Source organism: Nelusetta ayraudi, unplaced genomic scaffold (assembly GCF_046127955.1).
Source record: "Nelusetta ayraudi isolate G7.1 ecotype Tasmania unplaced genomic scaffold, CSIRO-AGI_Nayr_v1 ptg000073l, whole genome shotgun sequence".
In the NCBI taxonomy this organism is placed as follows: domain Eukaryota; kingdom Metazoa; phylum Chordata; class Actinopteri; order Tetraodontiformes; family Monacanthidae; genus Nelusetta; species Nelusetta ayraudi.
This window is the reverse complement of record NW_027466123.1, coordinates 717,501-742,431: the sequence shown is the minus strand read 5'-3', so window position 1 is coordinate 742,431 and position 24,931 is coordinate 717,501. Positions and strand designations below refer to the sequence as shown.

Sequence of the window (24,931 nt, the reverse complement as noted above, 5' to 3'; positions counted from 1 at the left end):
GCAGGAAAGTGTGTCAGCCATCACTTCAGATCTAGGCCAGTCGGCTCGTTCGCGACACGCGGCGATGTAGGCCGGCCGTCATTGATAAAGAACAGAGGAGGCGGCGGCGGCGGTTGCCTGGTTTCCCGACCGCCCGGCTTTCCAAGAGCGCTTTATTCCAAAGGGCACGCGCAAGGATGGACAATCTTGTCAGGCCAAATCCTCACACACGATTGATAATCGTGCAGATTTGTCCTCTAATGATGGCCAATTGATGTTCAGCTTTTGCGGGGTTTTTTTTTTTTTACCGCGGCATTTCTCTTCATTCATTCGAGGAGTCGCTTGACTCGTCTGGAGAAAACTTTGCAGACTCTTTCAGACATTTTATCACTAAATCCATCATCCGTTTTTGTTTTGCAGAATCACAACACGTCGTATCCGAGATGATGAATCTCACTCAAAGGGGCCATGCTGTGCAAATCTGACTTTCCCAGCTCTTTCAAGCCCATTGTGCAAAGAATTCAGATGCTTTCTGATTTCTATATTTGTAAAAGCTTCATATACTATACTGCCCGTGAATATATTCATAAAAGTGTATACTGGTAGTACAATAGAAGTAAATTAGTTTTCCTACCCTTAGAACGGTTCTTATTGATATATAAGAATGTCCATAGCTCAATAAGGGTCTTGCTCCCAGTTAGCTGCCATCTTGCACCACCATGTTCCTAAGGAAGCCTGGTGTGGACAATCCAGCCGCCTTACAGCACACTTGGTATTTAGGGTGAACGCTGGCGTCCTCAAATAAACCAACAAAAGAAGAAAAAGGTGGACGGGGTACCCAGGTTTGGGTGCGCAGAGCCACCGTAGCTCACCCGCAAGAGGGAGGGGGGAACAAATGAGCGCTGCTGTCTAAAATCTGACCACTTGATGGCAGAATTTTACACACTGTACCTTTTAATGTGTCTTTTTGGATCACAGGCACGCCAACTCAAACGCCAAGTACGAAAAATTACAACTTTTTTCCTTTCACCAGTAGCGCCTCTGCAGGCTTCATTCATCTGTTTTTTTAGCGAGGCGTAGCTAGTCGCTATCTTCAGCATTAGCGAGCGCCAGCTAGCAGTGAGCAGGTGTACAATCACAAGCTGTGTAAGGCAAACGAGGAGGACAAACCTTGTTCATTGTTGTGTGTGGACCAGCAGAATTAATTTATGAAATCTGGAAATTGACCTAATAGGGCCCCCTTTCAATAACACTTGGTGCATTCCAGGGCTGCAACTAACGACTATTTTAATAGTCCACGATTAGTTGAAACGATTAGTCAACTAATCGGATAAGTATTAATTTTTTCTTAAAAGCTGCTTTTATTATGTGGCAAACTTTGCTGCTGATAGGCTGGTTCATAAAAAAAAGTATATAAAATTTATCTGAAACAAATTGACAGGTACAGTGCTCAATCAGTATAGTCATAAATCCATAAATAGGTTCTGTTAATGTTAGTTGTCCCATATCATTTATAAAAAAAGTATATGGTTCACATAGTTTGAACTGCTTTGTTACCAATAGACATTAGAAATAATTTTTCAATTATATCGAAATATTTTAATTGAAAGTATTTTTTACACAACAATCATTTAAGTGCAGGACGGATGGCTTTTGCAAAGGAATTCAATAAATAAAGCTGAAAAGAGCAAGCGATCGTGATTCATAGCCTGCTGTGCAGTGGTATTGCCTGCAGCTACGTTGACTACGGTTTTTTGAACGCAAACTCTGCGGAAACGAACGTGAGTTTGCGCCAATAATAAAGTTACATTCAAGACAACTCAGAGACCACGGGGGAAAACCCCGAGCCAACACGTTTTGTTTGTTTGTTTGTAATTTCTCAGTCTGCTTTGCTAGCTTAGAAGCTAATATTTTCCCGAGGCGAGCCGGACCCCGACTCCGTTTCGATCGACTGTCCGACGTGCGTTCTAAAAGCTAAAAACGCTCCCAAACGTTTGAAGTTCGGCACGCGGCGCTGCTGTCCGGGGCGTCGCCGTTCACGCGCGTACCCTACCGCTTGGTGGAGACGCTATAGGAAACGTGCAACTCTCAGCAGAGATTGTAATGAAGTGAGATGGCTCACTTGCACTGGGAAAAAAAAACACGTCGGGCGACAATTGTCGACTTCATTATCGATTCATTCACATCGCGCTAAACAAGCGCAACGTCACATCAAGAAAGTGTCTCAGAACTCTCGGATCGTATTTTAGGACAATTTTTTTACCAACTTTGACGCTTCTGACTTGAGAATCGTGACACCTGAGGTGACACCGCGTGCATTCACGCCTGTACATTGACTTTGTGCCTGAATTCGTGTGCCACGCGTCACATTTGTCGCGTTTAGTGTGAACGTAGCTTCAGCTTTTTTGTGTGAATTTTCACGACGCGCGTTTCCAATTTGCGTACTTCGAGAACTTGGCTTCTTTTCGAATTTGACTGCTTTCGCGCATTAAAGAGTGCAGTGAACTTTTCACGTATAGTCAACCCAAGTGTCCCCTTGATAGCCAACAGTTGGACATTCTTTCATTTGTGCATAATACTGTGGCTTCATTTGACTTCTGTCCGTTACAAACTCAAGTCGAGGGCAAGGAGACGCCGCTAGCGCTTGGTGAGTGGTTGTAACAACACTTGCCATGTTGAGTTAAGTCTACTGGAGTCCAACGGCGCCGCATGAGATCGTATTGTGTTGACTTTGTTGGTTCCAAGATATTCCAAACAAAGGATGCCTCTCTTTCCTCCCTTGTTTGCGCATGTGTTCACGCAACCGCCAACAGTCACATCGGTGCTCCCGCGGCGTCCTGCGGGGTGACGCTTTTCTAAGGGACTGGAAGCGAAAGGAGAGAGGAGAAGGGAAATGAAGAAGAAAAGGAAAAAAAAAAACAAGGACATGAAATGTCAAGAAAAAGAAAAAGAAACGCAAAGGAAAGGCAATGAGACCAGGAAGGTAAAGGAAAAGTGAAAGGACAAAGAGACAGACAGACAGACAGACAGGTGGGGACAGAGTTTGGCCCTGCACCAAATCAATGTAATCACAGGCCTTATCGGACAGCCACTCGATCGGCGGGGACGCCGGGAGAAAAGGAAAGGAGAAGGAGGGAGGTGACGAGACAGAGGAGCGGGTCGGAAGGCGATATTTAAAAAGAAAAAAAAAAATAGCACGAGAGAGCTTTGGCAGAGCTTTGGCAGGGCATCTCCACACCTTCTCATCTCGTCCTTCAGCCTTTTTTATTGGCCCTGATGAGCTTTTTGGCTTTTATTCGGGGGGGGGGGGTGATTTGACAAAAAGCAACCGCACCTGGAGGAGTGGAGGTGGGGGGGGTGGTCTTATCGCACCCAGCCAAAGCAGCTCCGCCCAACCCCCCCAACCCCACAGCCAGTCGATGGATCTAAATCCCTCCTCCCATCGACTCCTGCCAGTTACTTCAACCGCGGCGTGCGCAGAACCTGTAGCTTTGGGATAAGAACCCAAAGAACCTGAGGCTGCAGTTAGTGTCAAGCCACGTTTTCATCGCAACGCCTCTAAATTTCTACCGAAAGCAATCACTGGAACATTCTATATACTGTATATTCAAATCTCCTGGAATGCTTTGTTTTCGCCCGGGCTTCATTCTTCTGATTGGGTTTTGTACTCAAAAGAGGCGCGAGGCAGGAAATAACACAAATGCCTCAGGTGCCATGGAGCCTGTTTGTTTCCTGCAAACAAATGCATATGTCAACTAATAAATGATAGAAATCCTACAACCAAATCGTCGGAAGTTGGAACGCCGAAGGTCGCGGATTTGACGGCGCCACTTCCCACTTGGCTACGCATCGCGCGTACGTCCCGCTAGTCGTCAAATTAGCCGTCAAGACTCGGGATATTCCGGGCTTCTCTACCCACCAGAAATGCCTCATTTTGTTTATCTGTCCATGGTCCACAGAAATTTAGGGACCACAGAAAATGCTCGCAGGTTGAACGGAGACAGGAAACAATTCCCTCTGTTATTTTCTTCCCAATTCCCAAGTATAGCCCATAGCTACGTGGAGCTAGGTGGAGCTACGTACTCTTACTCGGAAACCCAACTCCACCGGGGCTCCGAGCGGGCCGACCAGTGACAATAATGGTCGCGTATTGAAAAATGAAACGCTAATGAAGCCGTGCCGATGTTTTTGTTCGAAGAAAAAGTTCAGCGTGAGCTGTTTTGTGCTTTGTGTGGACTGAAGAATGACTTTGTGACTCAAGTGATCGTTTCGCGAGTCTACATTTTCTCTGCCTATTCTGTTTTGATAAAAAATCAACAGTGTTAAAGAAAATAATTCAAAGGCCTACTACAAATTTTTGTTCAAAAATACAAAAAGTTAAACTTATGAATCAGGGACACTCTCAAGGCAGAACATACATCGAGGGACCTTCGGCCCGCCTTGCAGCAGGAACTCCGCCCACGCCGAGCTGGTACCAAGTTGCGCCGAGCTGGCGCGCTAGTGGAAACGAGCGCTCACTCGTCATAATCCAGTTGCTCCTACTGGCATTACATGGTTTCCGCGTACCAGTTGCCCGGTAGCCGGTCAACTCCTCTGTTGCTCTTCACCAGGAAGGAGGAGCAACGCTTGTAGAACTGAACTAGTTCGCGCTTGAACTCCCGCCGTCTTTTGAAAATTAGCCCAAACTCTCCTTGTTGGGGTTCTGCAGCAGCGTTAGATCTTTTGGCGCTTGAGCGAAGCCTCTAATTCCTGTGATGTATGGCAAACGGCGCCCGCAAGAGAAATTGATCAAGACTTCAATGGGCGAAAAAAAAATCAAATTGGCTATTACAGAAACAGAAAAGTCGAGTCCATTGAGGGGATGAAATGAGGCATGAATGGAGCAAGAGAAAGGGAAGGAGGCAGGATGGATGTCGGGAGGGCGGTGGTGGTGGGCTATGGGGGGGGGGGGTTGTCTTTTGTTCAAAGAGGTATGTCTCCATAAGAGAGAGGGGAGATGGGTAATAAGAGACTTTGAGGATTGTTACTGAGGCAGGCGATTCATTCCGGCTCCGAGGAGCCGCAGGAAAGAGGCAGAGCTGCGACTGGTTGAATGGAAGAGGGAAGACGGGGGGTGCGGGGGGGGGGAAATGAATGTTGGTCGGGTGGTGGGGGGGGACGATCCGCGGGCTCCTTATTGTACATGATGTATTGTTGCTGTACCATAACAAGCTGCCGGAGCGGAGGCATTTGTTCAGCCATCACGGCGGAACCTGTCTCACCGTTTTCTCTGGCGCAGGGCTCGCCTGCCCTTTAACGCTCCGATGACATCGCGAATAACCGGATTTGACGTCGGCTTGAGACTCGAGGTTCCTTTTTGCAGTCCGTTACACTAGCCTGCCTTTTACCACTGGTGATGATGTTTTGAATAAGTGGGTATGAAGTCGCTTTGAGAGTCTTCCTTTTGCAGTCTGAACGCTTACGTGGCTGCGAGACTTTGGTGCCGGCTTTAGCTAGCCTCTTTAGCTAGCCTCTTCAGCTAGCCTCTTTTCTAACACTGTGTTGATATTATGGATAATTTGAAGTTGTATTTCGTAGCCTGTGTGTATGCTATAGACGGCTGCTAGGTTTTGTAGCACCGGTGAGGTTCGCTCCGGCTAACCTTGCACACGAACAGGAACGTTCATCCTCCAAGTTTTTGGTTTTGTCTCAGTTTCGTCGGATTGAAGAGACTTACGAAAGTGTCTTGAAAAGTGACCTGGTTGAAATTTCTGTTGCGCTCAAGCAGACCGGTCAGATTTGCTACAGGTAGCCCTAGCCAGGATGCCAAAAGACTTCTATGCTGCATGTCACTGCCCGACACCGAGCTGCTACACACCTCATCGTTTATTGCCAAAGCTGGTCGAGACAAACGGAGCAAAATGCTACTGTTTGGTGGCAAAAAACCTCCCGGGTCTTTAAAGTAGTTCAGTTCTGAACCGGAGAAGCCTTTCAGATGAGAGTCAAGACATCCTCTGGATCGCAAGAACAAGTCTAGTTGCCCTTACTTAACGCTTCTGATTTAGGATGACTTGAGAACCTTCAAAGGCTTCAGGGTTTTTCATTCCGAAGCACAGTGCAGCAGATCAGGTGAAGCTGCCGCTGCTACATCATGAGTGAGGGCTGCTAGTAACTTAGCAGTTGGTTCTTGGGTCCGTCCCAGCGGAAGGGAGGCTGATTGACTGACTGACTGACTGACTGACTGACTGACAGTTACACCGGATGCGGATTCAGAACTAGCTTGCTTTGCTTTGCGATCACAGGCGGCAGAACGTCCTGACCCACAATCCACTGGGAAATGGGGGGCTTCTTTGAAACAGTCGGGGTGGGGAGGGGGGGGGGGGGGGGGCAACTTCTGAAGGACGACTCGCTTGTCCTAAAAGAATTCTTGAGCTAAAAAAAAAGAGAGAAAAAAAACAAAACATCCAGCTCACTCTCACCTACTTCCTGTTTCCCTTTCCGATGACCTGATCGATCACACTGTGGGCCCTGTGCCGGCACCAGCTCACTGTTTTAGAAGGCGCAGGGAAGGAGCGCCAAAGCTCATCTCTGCCACCGGAGGGCAGTCGGGGCTCATTTACACAAAGACAAGTTTGTCTGACAACGGTTAAAGAAAATGATGATGACTTCATTGGTTTATGAAGTCGTCATCTGTATTGAACCTCATGTAGATGTGAGTCTGTGTGTTCTAAACTACCTCGAATCAGACATTTATCCACGCCGTTCATTCTGCTTTCTTTGGCATCTTCGTGGCACTGCGTTCGCGAGCTGCTATTTCTGTAAACACGTCGCGCTGCAGGTCTTCTTCTTCTCCTTCTTCCGCCTTCTGGAAATAAACCCACAGCGCCACGCCATGGCCTGGTATAGGTACTGCGTCGTTTCCGAGCGTTTCCGTGTAAACGTGGATGTTTTTTTGGGGGGGGGGGTGGGGAGCGTTTCCGCAAATATTACTATCAAAAAACGCCGTCTTGTCGTAAGATCAGCGGGACTCCAGGAGGCGCCAGAGTTCACAGGGAGGCAGGCTTCGTGTATCCGTGCGCCCCACCACCCCCCAGTGCCTTCACCTCGTCGCCTCGGCTCCTCGAGGCGAGACCAAAGTTGACGTGGGTTGGATCGTCGTTTTCGCAGCGCTTGCCAAAAACTTTGTCGGATATTAGCCTCAGGGATGGAGGGGTTAACGCAGGTTAGCCGAAAACCCCGGAAGGGAAACTACACATTTTTCAAACGGATAGGATTTTTTTTTTGAAAGAAAAAAAAAATTGCCTCTCGAAATCTCAACAGAAGACTTCAGTGGAATCAAGTGGCTTTGAATGGTGTGTTTCACGTCACACAGTCACACTCGTCTTTGTCCTCCGCCCCCCCCCCAAATGCAGGGATCAGCGGCGCCGACTGCTGGCAGCAGACGGGCAAGGCCACGTGCGTGAGCGTCAACTGGACGCTGGGCGACGCGCAGCTGGAGGTGCTCAACACGGCCACCGGGCGGCGCCGGGAGTCTGGGGCGTCCTCGCGCCTCTGCAAGCACGCCATGTTCGCCCGCTGGAGCAGACTGCACCGCAAGGTCAGTGGAGGTCGCGGCGGCGCCCCCTTCTGCCGTTGAATTCCAGACCGCAAAAAAAGCACACGTTCCAAACTTCTTTTTTTTTTTTTTTAAAGTTGTCTGTCATCTGCGTGAATCCCCAATCAATTGTTCCTGGTTGAGTACCGCATTAAGTTAAGCAGCAATAATAATAATTAATTTCAATTTTCAATTTTTAATTGATCAATAAATAATAATGATTTATTGATTTTTAAGATAAGTTACTTGACCATGTGGCTTTCCAAGTGGCAGCCGCCAGGGGGCGCCGGTGGGGGGGTGGGGCCGGGGGCAGAAAATTAGAGAGACGTGAAGAACAAAAATGCAAATAATAAAAAAAAAAAACACAAACGCTAGAATCAAAATATCTTTACTTTACTACGGTCAGATCTCACCTCATTTATCGTTTAATTATTATTAAATAAAATCTAGGATGACACCGCTCATGATCGCCTGCCAGTCAAAAACATATATATGTTATAGCTGGCCTGGCCGAAGGCAGATTTCATGGCACCTGGCAACACAAGCGAGGTGAAATACGATTGGATAGAAAACGCTACCGTAATATACGACAATGGAAGAAACACACTTCTCCGAGTACGGCTCGGCCTGCCTGCCACTGACTATATACACCATCCAGGTGCATATAGTCAGTGGCAGGCCGACTATATGCAAACTATGTGTGACTGCATAGATGATTCGGGTGGATGAGCTCCCACCCGATTCCCACCTGGATCACAGCAAACTTTCTCTCTTCTTCTTTTTTTCATGCGCCGTCCCTCGTTTTTTCTCAAACTTTGACGGCGGCGGCGGCGGCAGCGGCGTTGCGTGAAAAAGCCGTCGCGCCCGTCGCCGGGGCGTTCGCTCGGCTCCGCCTCGACAGACGACGCGGCCTTTATTGATACGACTAATTACATTGTTGCCTCGCTCGTCGCGACGTATCGAAATATCTGCCGCGAGAATTTCACTCCTCATTTAAATGTTAATTAAAAGCCTCCCGTCCGCCGTGTATCTCTTACTAGCTGCAGAAAAATATTATTATGATGTTCCGTTTAATTAATATGAGCCCGAACAATGGTCTCGCTCGCTCGCTCGCTCTTGCGCTCTCTCTCTCTCTCTCTCTCTCTCTCTCTCTCTCTCCCCCTTTTTTTGTTTTCTTGCATGAATAAACGTTTCGGCAATCAGCTTCTGCTGCTAGGGAGTAAAGAAGGTGTGAGGGGTGGGTGGGGGGGGGGCATTAGCGAGATAGCGCTGAAAACAATGCTAGCACGCACACACACACACACACACACACACACTGGTCACACTGCTGCTGCTTGCAGGTTTGAATTGAAGGCTCTGCCGTTTGTTGGCCCCCTGCAACATCTGCCGCCGCCTGCTTTTTCTTTTTTTTTTTTTGCCCCCCCCCCCCCCCCCCATCCCCCCTAAAAAAAAAAAATGAAAAAAAAAAAAACTTTACGTAACAGACAGCGGCCGTTTGAAAAGAGCGTAACGACAGTCATGGTTTTTGGAGGCGGGGAGTGCGGTAGGAAGGGGGGGCAAGAAGGATGGCGGCGTCGTGACAACAGGAACGTGCAAAGGTGCCCCCCCTCCCGACCCCTCCCCCCACCACCACCCCATCGCCACAAAAATAAATAAATAAATAGAAGATAAATAAGTAAGTAAATAAATAAATAAAAGCACAGAGAATGTTCAATTGCTTGTGAAATTTAAATGGGGAGATTACACAGCTGTTGAGGCCCCCCCCCCTCCTCCTCACTCACCCCCCCCCCCCCAACACATTCGCGACGCCTCATTCGCTCTGTTTGCTCGCTCTTCCTCCTCCAGCAGCCGCTCGGCTTCACCTCCGTCTGACTCGTTCCTTTTCTTCCTGTCTTGTCTTCTCTCCCCCCCCCCCCCCCCCCACACACACACACACACACAGCTGGCGGCCCACCTCTCGGCCCCCCCGGACGCCCTGCAGCTGCAGTACTGCGAGGCCAAGCGTGCAGCTCGCTCCTACCAGGCGGCCAAGCAGCAGTGGTTCAGGTCCCTGCAGGAGGCCGGACTGGGCAGCTGGGTGACCAAGCCGGCCGAGCAGGAGCACTTCCTGCTGGCGGCCTGAGGGGGGCGCACCTGCCTGCGTGCCTGCCTGCCTGTCTGCCTGTCTGCCTGCCTGCGTGCGTGTGCGTGTGTGCGCGCAACAGAGAGACTTTGTGTATTTGACCTTTATTTTTTTAAGGCTCCAAGTCGACGCTGTTGCTCTTTTACAAACTTCCTGCTTCTCACCTTCAGCATCCACGCGTCTGTTTGTTGGTTTGTTTGTTTGGTTTTTTTTTTGGGGGGGGGTTGTTTGTTTTTTGGGTTTTGCTTTTTTTTGTTTGTTCTTTGGGGGAGTTGTTTGTTCTTTTGGGTTTGTTTGTTTTTGGATTTTGTTTTTTTTTGGGGGGGGGGTTGTTTGTTTTTTGTTTGTTTGTTTGTCGCCCCAGTTGTCCGTCAAACTCTAAAGGGGGAAAAAAAAGGGGGGGGGGGGCGGGGTCACGTCACGCTCGTTATTACGAGCAAACACACACCTCAATACGCTCGCTAGCTCACTCACTCGTCCGTCCGCTCGCTCGCCCGTCTATCAGAGGGAGGGAGGGGAGGCAGGGGTCACCTTGAGGCAGAATGAAAGGCAGCTCCGCTATCTTGTCATCAGCTATTTCCGGGGGCCCCCGAGGGCTCCCGCTGAGGAGCCGTGGGGGGGGGAGAGAGAGAGAGAGAGAGAGAGAGAGAGAGAGAGAGAGAGAGAGAAGGGAAAGAGAGAGAGAGAGAGAGAGAGAGAGAGAGAGAGACGAGCCCTCGTCCAATTACCGGCCCTGTCAGGGTGACGGCCGATAGAGGGAGGGAAGGAAGGAAGTGATGATGGGGGGGGGATAGTGACGACCAGAAGAAGGACACATCTTCACATCCTCTCCTCTTCCTCTCCCACCTCCTCCTCCCCCTCCTCCTCCTCTCACCCTTTGACTCCAGCGTTTCCTTTTGTCAACGCCCTCCGTCCTTGTCTCTCTCTCTCGCTCTCTCTCCACACCTTCTTTTTTCCCCTCTCTTTTTCTCCCTCGCGCGCCACTCTTTGTCACCACCCCCCCCTCCCCCGACTGTCTTTCAAGCGCGGCGGAGGTTAACGCGACATGACGACAGGTTAATGCACCCGCTCCTCTTTTTTCTCTCCTCTCCCCGAGGGAGGGAGGGGGGCGTCGGGTTGGGCGTGGGGGAGCAGGGGGGGTCGTTTCCCGCCCCTTTTTGATGCGAAATTTATCCGTCGCCTCCCGTCTTGTCTTTTCCTACTTTTTTTTTTTTTTTTTTTTTTGTCGGACCCGTCCTCGCTTCCTCCTCTTTTTTTTTTTTTTCGTTCGGTGCGGCAAAAAAAAGTCGAAGCGAAAAGAGGGGGAGAGAGGGAAGAGGGGGCGGGGGGGGGGGCGGGCGTGCGGACTCATTAGCGAGGGCTCGTCGACCCGATCGACCCCGAACTCTCTGCGGTCGCGACCGCCCCGAGCTGAAGGAAGGAAGGAAAGGAAGGAAGGAAGGATGTTCACCCCCTTGTTTTGTTTTTTGTTGTCGGTTTCTGTGATCACTTTTAAAGATTTTCGCTTTTGTTTCACTCTGGGATTTGTTTCACCATCCACGTTTAAGTGTGTGTGTGTGCGCGCGCGTCCTCGCGCGCGAGTGTTATGTCTCCGAGTACTTCGCTGATGATCGCGATGATCAGTGTTGTTGATGTGTCACAGCTGTAATTCCCTTCGAGGATTTTCTTTCCCCCCCCCCCCTAATTTTTCTTTTTTTCAACGCACCCAATTTTTCCTTTTCTTTTTTTCCTGCCCGCCCCTCCGCTGCCGGTGCTGCAGCGCGGTTGAGACGAGTGAGACTAAAGTGGTGAGAGTGACATCTGGTGGTGATCTCATGTCGGTGTCGCTGTTTCCCGGGCGGTGATGTCCAGTCAAGGAACGACGCTGAGATTTTTTTCAGCGCTTTTTTTGTTTTGGTTTGGTTTGGTTTAGTTTTGATTAATTAAAACGGAGGACGTGGTGATGCAGTGACAGCAGATTAACGCCAGTGCATCAGAACGCAGCTTCGTATCCGCAGCCGCTCGCCATTAAACAGCTCCCCTGGTTCATTTCTTTTATTTAGAGGTCGGTTTTCTCTTCTAGAAGCATCAATTTGTCGTTTTTTGTTAAAATAAATAAATAAATAATAATAATAAATAAAAAAAATGGGGAAATCAATGAAAAGATCCTGACCCTGCCAAAACGATCGACTCCATCAAATAGAGACGACACTCGAGTGAGTTTTGCTAAGTCAACTGTAATATCGAAGGTGGTGGGGGGGGGAGTACTAGATTGCGTCAAGAAACTGCCTCCTTAAGTCTCCAAAGTGCAGTTGTTCCAGTGAGAAATGCAAAAAATGTCAAAACAGGAAAAAATAAATAATTTCCCAATGTTTAATGAGAATAATTGGGATAGAGTGCAATTTTTTAAAGATGTCCAAAAACTTTTTTCCCCCACTACTGCACACAGTCTATGATCTGCACAGATTCAGAAACAGTCCCAGTTTTCCAATTTCTTGCATTTGACAATGTTTAATTGTTTGATTCCCTTCTTCTTCTTCGTTGGTTCACTGCGTTTATTTGCTTTATTCAGGGGGCCGAGTCTTCGACCTTTGAACCCCTCCTGTAACGCACTCGAGTCGGAGCGCACGCGGCATGTCGGGTCGTCAGTCCGTTAACGTCCCCGCGCGTTTGATTATAAAAGCAAACGCTTTATTTGAAACAAAGTGAAATGAAAGATTACACAATGTAGACAAACTAAACGTAGCACCAGAACCCGTCTGAAGGGTCTCAGACACGGAACTGTTGATTGGTGATTGAACCAAGAACTAAAGAGGGGAGGGGATGGGGGGGGGGGGGGTCCCATTTCCATGTTGTCATTGTTCAATACTGATGTAGCCCCTTTGGCTTTTTAGCTTAATCTGCAATGCCCTTTTGTATCACATTGACCTTTTATTTGTTGGGGGGGAGGGGTCTGTTCCGAGGGTCGGGTGCTTTCTTTGTTCAGATAGCTACATAAACGAGTGTAGAAACCCGTCAAAAACTGCTGTTAAAGGTCCAGTGTGTAATATTTGGAGTTGTTTTTTTGTTTTGTTTTGTTTTAAAGAAGAAACAGAGACATCAAGTGGTCACATTTGAGATTGCGGGGCTCTTTCGTTCACCCTCTCCCCTCCTATCGCGCCTGCCGGGGAACTACGGTAGCTCTGCAAAACCCAAACCTGGATACCTCGTCCACCTTCTTCTTCTTCTTCTTCGTTGGTTTTTGTTTTACGACGCCAGCGTTCACCCTAAATACCAAACGCGCTGTCAGGCAGCTGGATTGTCCACACCGGGCTTCTGTAGAAATATGGTGGTGCAAGGTGGCTGGCTAACTGGGAGCGAGACCCTTATTGATCTTGTATATTTCTATATGAGAACCGTTTTAAGGGTAAGAAAACCAAAGTGCTTCTATTGTACTGCGAGTATACACTTACTGAAGCATTTACGGGCAGTATTTTAAGCTTTTACCAATACAAAAATCATAAATCGAGCCAAATATTACAGACTGGACATTTTAAGAGTTTGGACTTTGCGCGAGTCACGTTTGTCTTTCATCAACTAGATTCATTTTTCCTATTATTTTTTTTTACTCCTCCATTGATCCACGGTTTCAAAAATGTTTTCGGACACACGCCCTCCTTAAAAAGCCGTCTCCGCCCATTGTGTGAGATCCACCGATCGCATAGCAAGCATGTCCGAATGGCAATACTGTATCCTCGATACGAGTATGTACATATTGTAAAGACGTGTACAGGAGAAGCCGTTTGAGAGAGACAACGCGGAAGAAGAGATCCCATAAAAATCAAAAATCCTCTTGTAAAATAAAAATAAAAAAAGTGTGTGAAGAGCCGCTCCTACGGTCTGTAAATAGCACTCGAGTGACAAATTTAAAGTGAATGTTTGTACTTGTATATGTGAATAAAACCAGAAAATCTTGTAAAAAAAAAAGAAAAATGTTGGTTTTTTTTTGTTATTTTTTTGGTCCTGATCCGTCTCGTGGTACATTCCCACCGCCCCGGGAGAGCCGAGGCCGATATTAAAGACTCCTCCTCCTCTCGGGGGAAATATCCATTGGGTGGTGGTGTGGTGTTGGTGTTGGTGTTGGTGGGGGGGGGGGGGGTTATCTGCCTTTAGCCTCAGTGGCAGGTGTCACACAGACCAGACACCAAATTAGCCCGAAGGAAGAATGAAGCCGGGCAGGAGGAGAGCAGAGGTTCGCCTCCATCCACATACCTACAGCCTCCCAGCCCACCCCTCCCCCAAAGGCCCCCCGAGTCGACTGTGCGCTCCACAATAAACATCATAATTGACAATTTGCTCCGGTGGCCGGTCACGGCCAGGCCGGCTACAATCTAATGGATGGATGGATGAGGACTCGGGAGGAGGTGAAGCTCTGCTGAATTATCAACACCCCACCCCCCCACCGTCACGCCGCGTCTCAATGAGGCGCTAACAGCCGCAACACATCCAGTGCGGTTCCGCTTCGAGTCGGCCCTTTTTTTAAAAAAAAAAAAAACACCTTTTTGACCCTGAACGGCACAACGACAGAAGCGCATTGCTGCCGTGCTAGGAGAAAAAATAGGGCTCAGTATCACGTTATAACGTTAAAATTATCATGCAAGAACGTCAAATATATATATATATATATATATATATATATATATATATATATATATATATATATATATATATATATATATATATATATATATATATATATATACACACACATACATATATTAAACTGGGACTGAAAGACGGTGCACCGTCCAGGCTAAATAAAAAGTTATTTTTATATCTGTTTTAATTTTTTTTTTATTAAATCACAAGTTTGGTAAAGAAAATTTACATTTTCATCGTAATAAAATATTTGAATCCCTTTCTTGTCACTAACCTGCTAGTGCTGCTAAAATTCTTGTACGACTGACGTTCTCCTGCTAGCTCACTACCGCCGTCTCTCATGGTTAATAAATACGCTACTAATTGTGAATGAAAAAATGTGCAGCGCTAGTCTTGCGTCAAGGCAGGGATGTCGATGAGGTAGCCGATGGCCTTTCGGTCGAAGCTGGCGGTGAACAAGTTGGCAGTCTGGTTGTCCTCGCACCAGGCCGAGGCGAGGACGGTCTTTCTGTGACCCTGCGAAACACGCAAAAACACTTCAAAAACGTGAAACCCTCCGCCTCCCACAGGCAAAACGAGTTTCACCTCCGCCGTGGTCCCTACCAGTCTGTGAGAGTGAGGGAGCCTCGCCAGCCTCCTCCCGGTCAGATCGAACAGCCGGACTTTACCGTTGTCTTGCGGCACCGCCAGCAGGTTGTTGCTGGTAACACTCAGCCTGAAAGATCAGAGGGTTTTTCTTTGATAAACTCTCACACGTCCCCGTTTCACTCTCGTACAAACTCGCGTTTCAAGGTCCAGTGTGTAACATTTGGAGATTTTGAAGGTCGAACGGCGACATCAAGCGGTTGCATTTCAGATTGGGGGCACTCTTTCACTTCAGTTCCCTTAGGGACTAAGTACCCTCCCTCACCCGAGCTTGCCAGTGAACTGCGTTGGCCCTGCGCACCCAAACCTGGATACCTCGTCCACCTTCTTCTTCTTAGCTGGTTTATTTGAGGACGCCAGTGTTCACCCTAAATACCAAATGCTCTGTCATGCCGCTGGATTGTCCACGCCAGGCTTCCTTAGAAATATGGTGGTTCAAGATGGCAGCTAATTATTGTAAATTATACACTTATAAATGTATTAATGGGTTGGATTTTAGGCTTTTATCAATATAAAAAAAAAAATAAAGCCAGATTTTACACACTGGACCTTTCCTCTCATAGAAGTATGTCGATATTTTTTAGGTTGAGTGAATTGCCTCCTGAGTCAAATTCATCATTTAAGGATCTGTCCTCTAAGGTGTACATGGCTACTACTCAAAATTCTGCAACAATATTCAATTTATTTTAAGGATATAGAACCAAATTATATCAGCGTTGTTCAGAGCCTATTTGTGTAGACAGTCCTCATTAAAGAACAGACACATACAGTAAAATTACTTTAAATCCTTGCGTATCTTCACAAAGCACCTGATGCCCTTTAAATGCGTTAGATTCCATTATAGCTTACGATGTCTGCTTTCAGCGCAGCGACTTTTGTTCTTCTGGTCTATTCTAAAGTCACATGCCCTTCCCCCCACTCAACCCCACCCCCTCCGCCCACCTACCTGTTGACACCCGAGTCTGTGCTGATTTTCTTCCTGTACACAGTGAAGTTCCTCATGTCCCACACCTTCACCGTTTGGTCGTCACTGGCGGAGAGAATTACGTCTCCAGCCGTAAACACCGCTGCATTGACAGCGCTGTCAAAGACAAACACACAACCACACACACACACACACAGATAGGGAGAGAGAGAGGGAGAGAGAGAGAGAGAAAACGTTAAAATGGAATCACTGTGTTCAGAAGGTGCCTGGCAAGTCAAACATGCTAATACTGCTAGCTAATTAAAAAGCTCTGGGTTGGATAAAACAAATTCATTTTGTCCCCTTGTACAGAAATCATCACAATTCCTTCAGTGTTTTAACGTCGCAATACGTATTTTGAAAACCTACACAAAGGGTGCCACCCGAATGCGAAGTGGACACGCCGTACGTGCTAAACCGCTAACACGTTAGCAGAGTTCGATGTTCGACGCAGGTCCGTGACTGAAACTTGCCCCCTTGGAGACATGCAAACAAACGTTTTGGTAATAGACGGCACATAACTTTAGCCACGTTAGCTTTCATTTGGCGCATGTTTTAAGCAAAAGGTTAGAAAGGGCTCAATATCAACAGACAAGGGAGGGCAGAAAATCGCGTATTGCCCCTTTATATTTTCTTTCATTTTTAAATAACAATGAAGTCCATTAATAAAAGAGACCGAGTGTCCAACTCACTCGTTGTGGCCCTTGATGACGCTGATAGCCTGGATGGAAGGACCTCGGAAGTCCCACATTCTGAAGCTGGTGTCCTCCGATGAAGTTAGCACCAGGCGCTGGGTGGGATGGGCGCAGCAGTGCGTCAGCTTCCGCTCGTGACCTGCAGTCGCACCGAGGGGTTCGAGGAAGGTGAGATTGTATTATATCAGGGGTGTCAAATATACAGCCCGTGGGCCGGATCAGGCCCGCAAACTGTTTTTTTCCGGCCCACAAGACGATTTTGCAACATATAAAAACTGCAGTTTCTCAATGAAAGAAAGTGCTGTTCTAAATGTGTCCACTTGGTGTCGCAATATCGTTTCTGCTTTGCAAACAAACTCAATACTGGAGCTGAGCAAATCGGCACAAGTACAGCCTACTATACGTATAAGTACGTCTCCTATTGGCTGCCCTCAGTGCCCCAGAACAAAGCTGATGCAGAGCAGTGTTGCCAACTTGGTGACTTTCTCCCCCCAAGAAGTCGCTATTCTCCCAATAGCGATTTTCTTTTTGTCAAAAGCGACAAGTGCAAATGGTCAATTATGCTAATTAGACGATGACGTCATTTGGCGACTTTCAGGACAGCCAATAGCGACTTTCCTTACTGGAGGAGTTGGCAACTCTGATGCAGAGTGCAGAGTCCTCAAAGAACACGAACAAAGTAAAACAAAGAAAACAATTAGAAGTTGTTGTTATTTTTACATTATTATTACCATGCCATGATTTTACCGCTCCGGCCCGCTTGGGAATAGATTTTCCTGTCTGTGGCCCGTGAACCAAAATGAGTTTGACACCCCTGTATTCTATCAACCAGTGTTGGGAAGCTTACTTGTGCAAATGTAATTGGTATTACATGGCATTAAAATGTAACCCTATCGAAGATATCATCGTGGTGGAACTATTTCAATTACTTTGTCAAAGTAATGTAACTAATTACTTTGGATTACATTTTGATAACTTTTCAGATTACTTTTTGAATAAATGTTCTCAACTGTTTGGACCTGACAGTGTTCAACTTCCAGCAGCACAGATGTCAGATGACAGGTGTGTAATTGAGGTTCAACATGGACGTTTTGGAGGTCGACAGCGTCATACATTGTTCGCATTGGACAAGTATATTCGCAGCCATTTTTTTTCACACTTCTAGCACTGGAACACATTTCTATTCGACGCTGTTGTTGCTGCAACGTCGAAAAAGCTCAGGCTAACACTCCCGAGAGGGACAAGTCAACTGGCAGGGGGCGCTGCCATTCCGACATTGGCAGGGGAACCAATCAGAAGCGTCATGATTGTATGATAATTACGATTGACAATTGTAAAATAATTGTAAAATGTAAAAACAAATAATGAAATAATTAAACATAAAGCCCCTTTTGTAAAAATTGGACAGATGTAATTATAATTGCAGCAATGAATAATTCAAATTATCAAGCCCCACGCTCTTTATTTTGTAATTAAACTACATAAAACAGTGTAACTCGCGACTCCCCAACACTGGCATCAGACCACACAGCGTTAACGCTCATCAACACTAGCGGCAGGCGCGCGCACCTGTCAGCGTCTGAACCACTATCGACGTCTCCACGTCGTACAGGTTGGCCGACAGATCCCACGAAGCCGTGACGACTTGCCGGCCTTCAACCAACCAGTCGGCCGCGATGACCACCGCGAGGTGGCCCGACAGGGTCACTCTGGGCACCTGCATGGTGGGGAATTCAGAAGGAGCTGACGTGGTCTGATTGTCGGTACCGGAAACCTGCAGGTACGTCGAAAGATGACAAGTGTTTCAGAAGGCGCGAGCCAGAGAACGGGTGGGTTTTAAAATTTCACTCGACAAACTCCAGTTTGCGACCGTTAAAAGTGGGGTGCGACACCGAGGTTGAGCGCACATCGCAACCGCAGTTTTGCTCAAAGCCGACGAGGGGGCACCGAGCTACTCACGCTGACATCTGGTGGAGGCTGGGGGCCAGGAAGCTGCACCATGTAGCGCCAGATGTGAGCCGACCTGTCCCCGGAGGCTGGAGATACATTATATAATAATAATAATCTCACATTAGAAAAATATATGTATTATACATATATATATATATATATATATATATATATATATATATTATATATATATATATATATGTATATATATATACATATGTATAATACATACATATATACATATATATATGTGTATATATATATGTATGTATATATATATATGTATATGTACAGAATATATATATATATATATATATATATATATATATATATATATATGTACAGAATATATATATATATATGTATATATATATATATATATATATATATATATAAGATATTAATGAGATATGTAGAAAACATGTTGCTTCAATGTCAATTAAAACCCAAGGCAAAGTCACAAGAGAATCTGTGTCTTTGAAGCCGCATGCTATTCAGCTCCTCTTTATTTAAATGACTCTCAAACACAGAAAAAATGGATGAAATACAGCTACTTTACGACTTAGTGACTGTAGTAGTAGTATAATTTCTTCAAGTTCAGCAGGCCGGATTAGGAAGCTTAACCGGCTGTTTATGGCCCACAGGCCATAGTTTGCTAATGCCTGATCTAGATAAACTGAAATTAAAACAAGATACCTGTGAGCGCCATCTGTTCTGTGGGGTGGAACTTGATGGAGTTGACTGTAGACGGTGGGACGAGATGAAAAATACATGCAGCAAAGCTGTTAAAAACAGTCACATTTTTGCAAATGAAATGATCAACAAATGTATTGTTTCATTAATGGCACAAAAAAAAAATTCAAGTGCAGAATGTGAATATTTTAGCCACTTCCATCTCACCTCATTTCAAAGCTCAATGAAGTTGCTCGCTCACAGTGAGAACAGCCTAAATTGTAGCGTGGTTGCGTTTAAATGTCGGACCGAGGAATCCATTATTACCTGATCCAACGTGACCTGCGTACCTCAGCAGACACTTCCCGGTCTCCATGCTCCACAGCAAGGCTGTTTTATCTGCGGACGGAACGGCAACGCAGAAAGATTTTGAAAGAAGTCTGAAATTACACAGCGAACGTACGCTTGCGGAAATCGACTTGTCAACGTTGCTTAACGTAGCAAAACTAAAAAAAAAGTCGTTGAGCGCACCTGCAGAGGCGGAGCCCAAGATCATCGGATGAGTCCTGGAAACGCAGAGGTCCCAGATTCCGTCCCGGTGGCCCACGTACTCTTTGACTTGTTGGCACAGACCTTGGGACATGGTGTTGGATCTCAAGCTGGAGACAATCTGGCCGGGGACGAACGCAGGTTTGCGCACGATGTGCTAAATGCGTTTTTGTTTGTGAAGTCTTCCAAAGTCAAAGCAAGAAACTCCAGGACAGACGTGAGCGTTGTTCAGGGCAGCGGTTATGGTAAGACGTGACCTAGTACCTTGCTGGTGGAGGCTTTACAGGTCGTCCTCAGCCTCTGGGACAGTTGACTGGTGCTGTTGCTGGCTGTGGAGTACAAGGTGCAAAGACGCTACTGTCAATGGCCAACGGATGCAAAGCTCGAATCCAGAAATCCACGAGCCAAATTGGACAAAAGACACAAACAAGAAAGGTGTGTGGACATGAAGGAAGTGTAACCCACACCCTGGCTGTAAGCCAGACTGAGCATGAAGCTACTGGGGAAACATGTAGGAAATGAATTGATTGGAGGTGGGAGGTACATTACTTGACTGGGGTTACCTATACAGACAAGTCTCCCATCTTAGAGGAACCCCGTCGTTCTTATTTTTGACTTTCCTGACAAATCACCACAAAGTCGTCTTAGCTCTTGGTCACAAGACCGGCAATGGTTTGGTCTTTGGCGACGCCCCCTGGAGGCGCCGATGACGGCATCGCCACCGAGGGGTTGGGCTCAGTGTTTGGGGACTTTGGTCGGCGTACCCTTGGTTTTGAGAGCTCCCTTGGTGGGGTCTTCGCCCTCGCTGGTCTGCCCGTCGCCTGGTATTTGCTCGTTCAGATAGACGATCTCCCGTCGCACTGCGAACAATCAGCGGTTGGGGTTAGCGCGTCGTCCGCGGACTCGAGCAGCCCGAGAGCTGAAGATCAACTCTGTTGACAAGCCTTGAAAATCTGAAGGCATTTTTTTTTTTTTAAACGGACGCACGTTTTGTGTTCTCAGTGGAGAGGTTTTCAAACTCGTGCTGGATCTGCTCGAAAAGGTTGTGGAGATTGTCCTGCTGAGGCAGCTTCACGTTCTGCGCAGACAGACAAGACAGGATGTGAGACAATAGTACACTGATTGATTGAGTGACTGATTGATTAAATGAATGACAAAGCCACTTCCACCACCAGATGTCAATGCACGCGACGGTATGTACGCCCACAACGGTATGTACGCCCACAACCGGTATGTACGCCCACAACGGTATGTACGCCCACAACCGATATGTACGCCCACAACCGATATGTACGCCCACAACAATATGTACGCCCACAACGGTATGTACGCCCACAACGGTATGTACGCCCACAACGGTATGTACGCCCACTACGATATGTACGCCCACAACGGTATGTACGCCCGCAACAAACCATCTCCCAGCGCGACAGTCATCCTCGTTTGAGCAAACGAGGATTTAGCACGATGCATGGATCCATCGCAGTCTGGAGACAAAGTAGTAAAAGTGCATTGTAATATTACAGTGAGGAGCGGTTCCTCCCTCATCGAAAGCTAGTTGCTTGCGGCTATTCGTAATCTACCGACACGGCTGACGTGAGGCCCATCACTTAGATCTGTCATATATGACATTTGTATCAGAATCATGCAAATAGTTATATTGATTATTATTGTACTGTACTATTGCACTATTATTATTACTACAACTATTAGTAGTATTTTACCGATGTTATTACCATTGCTGTTGTTTCATATTTTGCGTTCCGTTGTTTGCAACTGATTCTATTATTTTGCGTTGTATGACTTAACGCTTCAAACACCCTTGTCTGTACTTTACACCTTTTAAAGTCTTTTTTCAACATTTATTTTTGCACAATCACACCGGCTTTGTCCGCAAATTACTATTTCACCCCCGTGTTGACGTGACACGGCAAATGAAAATATTGAATCTGGAAAATTTTGAATCTTGACCTTTCGTATTACTTTGCGTTCTGACCACAAGTGTAAAGCAAAACGAAAGGACCTAACTGGCCAGGGTGTTGTCGTGGTGCTCCTCACCTTGCGCTTCTGCTTGCGGTGGCGCCCAGTCAGACTGGAGCTGCTGCCTCTGTCTCCGCCCTCCACCGGCTTCCCCGCTGTCTCCTGGGTGGCCATGTCCCCTCGGCAGACAGGGCCCGACTGGTTGCGCTACCTGCGCTGAAACAGATGGCGCTAAAAAGTGTGTCTGGTTGGTTCTTTTTTTTTTTGCACTCACTAATGGCTTCTCCGAGCAGTGTCAGCTGACACCAGCTGCAGATGTGCATGATTTCCCTTTACGCTATACAGGTGTTCAGTACTCTGAATTACGGCCCCATTCAGGCCCTTTTTGAAATGTGAGAACTTTTTTTGCAGTTCCTTTTTGTCCTTGCAGTGAACCTTTTCAGGAACTCAGCCTTTTGTTTTTTGCACATCACTCTGTAGTTTTTTTTTGGACATCACTCTGTAGTTTTGAAAATAGACATGTTTGTTTATATCTTACAATCTAATAATTTATTTTTATTTTTGGGTAATTTTCCATTATACGTGCATTAATTACAATAAAAGGTTTCTGATTTTTGCCTTTTTGAATTTGGGGACAGCAAAGGAACTCAGGACCACGGACAGTTCCTATAAGCGCCTCAGCCTGTACTTGGCGGCTCGGCCTACTGTTCCATAGGAGAATGTATGACGTTGTTGTCCATTGATTGGTTGCACTCACACCTATGTCTATTGTAGATAATTGGTAAATAGTCCAACTGTCCATAAGATGTAAATATCTTGTTTCTTTTCACCCTGTACATATTTTGTTTCTTTATCAATCAAAGTCATTTATCTTCTCTTTGCACTATATTGATGCCGTAATTACGTAAATTTACCAAATGTGGGATTAATACAGGCGTTCCATTCGAATACCATGAACTAACAGAACCACACAGAAAATATATTCAATCAAAATGAATGTCTGGTCCTTCATTTCAAAAACCTTTTTTTTTCCATCTCCCGCCGCCTGCTTGCCTGCCATCTCCCGCCGCCAGGTAACTAGGCCAGGTAAATAAAGCATCGCTATTACACTTTGCATGCATATTTATTGTTAGGGTCTCACAGGACTTTATTAAAACTGCTGTGTGCTAAGTAAATATCTCCACCCTCTCTGTGTTGTCTTTTCTTTTCTTCTCCGGGAAAGAGGTTCTTCTGGCAGTTTTTGCCAACCATCGGAAGCCGAGCGGCAGCGGCGAGGCTTCGACAGCGCGCTAACAGACGCCTGCGCGCCGCGCACCTGTCGTGAGCACGATGGCAGCGACGTGGGAATAAATGCCAGGTGAACATATGCATCCCCCCCCTCCCCCCCATTACATTTGCTCACACACGCGCACACTTGCAGATAGAGTATGCTCTTGTGCTTTCCAATGGCATTGCTGTGTTTTCTAGTTCTATACAAAGACGACACTCTTCTATGCTACATACAGGCCTGCAACTAACGATTATTTTTGTTGTTGACTAATGTATTGATTATTTTTTTCATATGCATATGCATACATATGCATATATATATATATATATATATGTATATATACATACATATATATATATATACGTATATATGTAAATATACATATATACATATTTACATATATATATACATATTTATGATTTTTATTGTGAATATTAAAATAATACATGTAACATAATTGTTATATTTTTCGAAGTGAAATATCATAGCTATATTACTTCACAATTTAATGATGATGTGCAATGTATATCACAGTTAAATACCTTAAACAGATTTCGTACCAACATAATGATCAAATTGTTATACCCTAATATCACATAGTTGATAAGTGATCAGCAAAAGAGTGTTCAGTACTTCACTAATGAATCCCGTAAAGTGAACTAGCTTTCACAGAGCTAGCTTCGTATCACGTGGCTCTGCGACTGATCGGACGTGACCCGAGCGTACGGAGAAAAAAACGATTACGTACTTGATGGTTCATTAACAAATAAGCGTGTTTTATAGGTAGGTGGTTGCGCCTATGAGTGTCTTAGAACTTCTCGGCGTCATAGAGTAAAAGTCTCTCCTGTTCACCAAAGGGATGTTTGTGCTACCAGACATGCTGCTAGCAAGTAAAATAGTCCAATGATATTCAGCGACTGGTGGCTCAACTGTTGACTGTCTGAGGCCCAAACTGTAAAACCAAGGACACTTGACTGTCACTGTATATGTGTGTGTGTGTTGTTTTTTTTGTTTTTGTTTTTATTGTTATTATTAGATGAATAGAATGCTGCTGGAATTTCAGCTAACTTACCCCAGTCCCGTCTTTTGGAAGGATGTGATTTTGGAAAACGACAGTGGTGTGAAGTGTTGATCTTTCTTGTTGATTGGTTCTCTGCTCCTAATAATTTGTGGGGAAAAAAATTAAAAAATTAAAAAGTAAAAAAAAAAAAAAAAAAACTTCGCTGTTGGAAAAGTGGATGGCTGCTTTTAAATTAGCAACACTGGTGAATGACAAAAGACTTCTTTGACAGCCCACCTTATGAATGAAAGACAAAAGGCAAGAACTCAGACATGCATGTCCATCTGCACTTTAATCTGTCTTTATTCATTTGGCTCTTTTTTTTTCATACTTAAATTCATATGTGGAATTTGCCCACACGACTGATAAAGGTTCGTTCTTTGATTATGTTCCTTTCGAAGCCTTGCATTGGGTCTTTTCTTTGTTTGGCCTTTTGGACATTTGTTTTTTTTTTGGTTACCAGTGAAACGTCTTGAGAAAAATTTTGTGATAAATTTCTGGATGTGCATTTAGAATCTTATGAAAAAATGTGAAAATACATCACACAAGTTTCATCATGAATTCAAGGTGTGCCATTCTTGGGTGCTACGCCTCGCGTTGCCCAGTGTTGTGGGATTGTTGTGGTAGAATCTGACTGTTTCACTTATCGCTCGATATACCCCATCGTAGATGAGCCTTTTATCTACAACGGCCAACGTATCTGAATTTTGTTTCGTAAAATCACAAACCCACATTTCTCACGTTTAAACTGAAAATGCAATAAATCTGCAAACTAAATTGCCCTTCCTTGACATTAAAGCCTTTCAAGTCAAATCCGACGTTGCTTTATGACTGATTAAAGGGATTAATGAATGG

General features: G+C 45.9%; 2 protein-coding genes across 3 annotated transcripts in view; one reads left to right on the top strand and one right to left on the bottom strand.

Annotated features, from left to right (window-relative positions):
• adarb2 (adenosine deaminase RNA specific B2 (inactive)) overlaps positions 1 to 9,740 on the top strand; it is a 178,197-nt gene extending 168,457 nt beyond the window's left edge. For both annotated transcript variants that reach the window (XM_076043147.1, XM_076043149.1), the window contains exons 9-10: positions 7,371 to 7,555; positions 9,495 to 9,740. In XM_076043147.1, the coding sequence (XP_075899262.1) occupies positions 7,371 to 7,555; positions 9,495 to 9,674 (365 nt within the window). In that variant the 3' untranslated portion in view covers positions 9,675 to 9,740. The remainder of the gene's footprint in view (positions 1 to 7,370; positions 7,556 to 9,494) is intronic.
• A 4,932-nt stretch (positions 9,741 to 14,672) lies between these two features.
• Positions 14,673 to 24,180, bottom strand: LOC142899509 (WD repeat-containing protein 37-like). Its single transcript, XM_076043115.1, has 14 exons — positions 24,089 to 24,180; positions 21,825 to 21,957; positions 20,754 to 20,844; positions 20,531 to 20,626; positions 20,031 to 20,095; positions 19,749 to 19,887; positions 19,545 to 19,616; positions 19,242 to 19,286; positions 18,555 to 18,631; positions 18,165 to 18,369; positions 16,593 to 16,734; positions 15,883 to 16,017; positions 14,895 to 15,006; positions 14,673 to 14,807 (listed from the first exon to the last, which is right to left on the bottom strand). Exons 2-14 carry the CDS (start codon positions 21,918 to 21,920, stop codon positions 14,679 to 14,681), a joined length of 1,404 nt encoding a protein of 467 aa, XP_075899230.1. The 5' UTR covers positions 21,921 to 21,957; positions 24,089 to 24,180; the 3' UTR covers positions 14,673 to 14,678.
• Between the last annotated feature and the right edge of the window lie 751 nt (positions 24,181 to 24,931).

Bases quoted from the DNA above. Each gene is read 5' to 3' on its own strand.
- LOC142899509 (XM_076043115.1), bottom strand. From the start codon at position 21,920: ATGGCCACCCAGGAGACAGCGGGGAAGCCGGTGGAGGGCGGAGACAGA. The intron at 19,617-19,748 runs GTGCGCTCAACG...TTCCGTCCGCAG, and splicing joins CTTGGGCTCCGCCTCTGCAG to ATAAAACAGCCTTGCTGTGG. The intron at 16,018-16,592 runs GTGAGTTGGACA...TGTCTTTGACAG, and splicing joins GTCATCAAGGGCCACAACGA to CGCTGTCAATGCAGCGGTGT.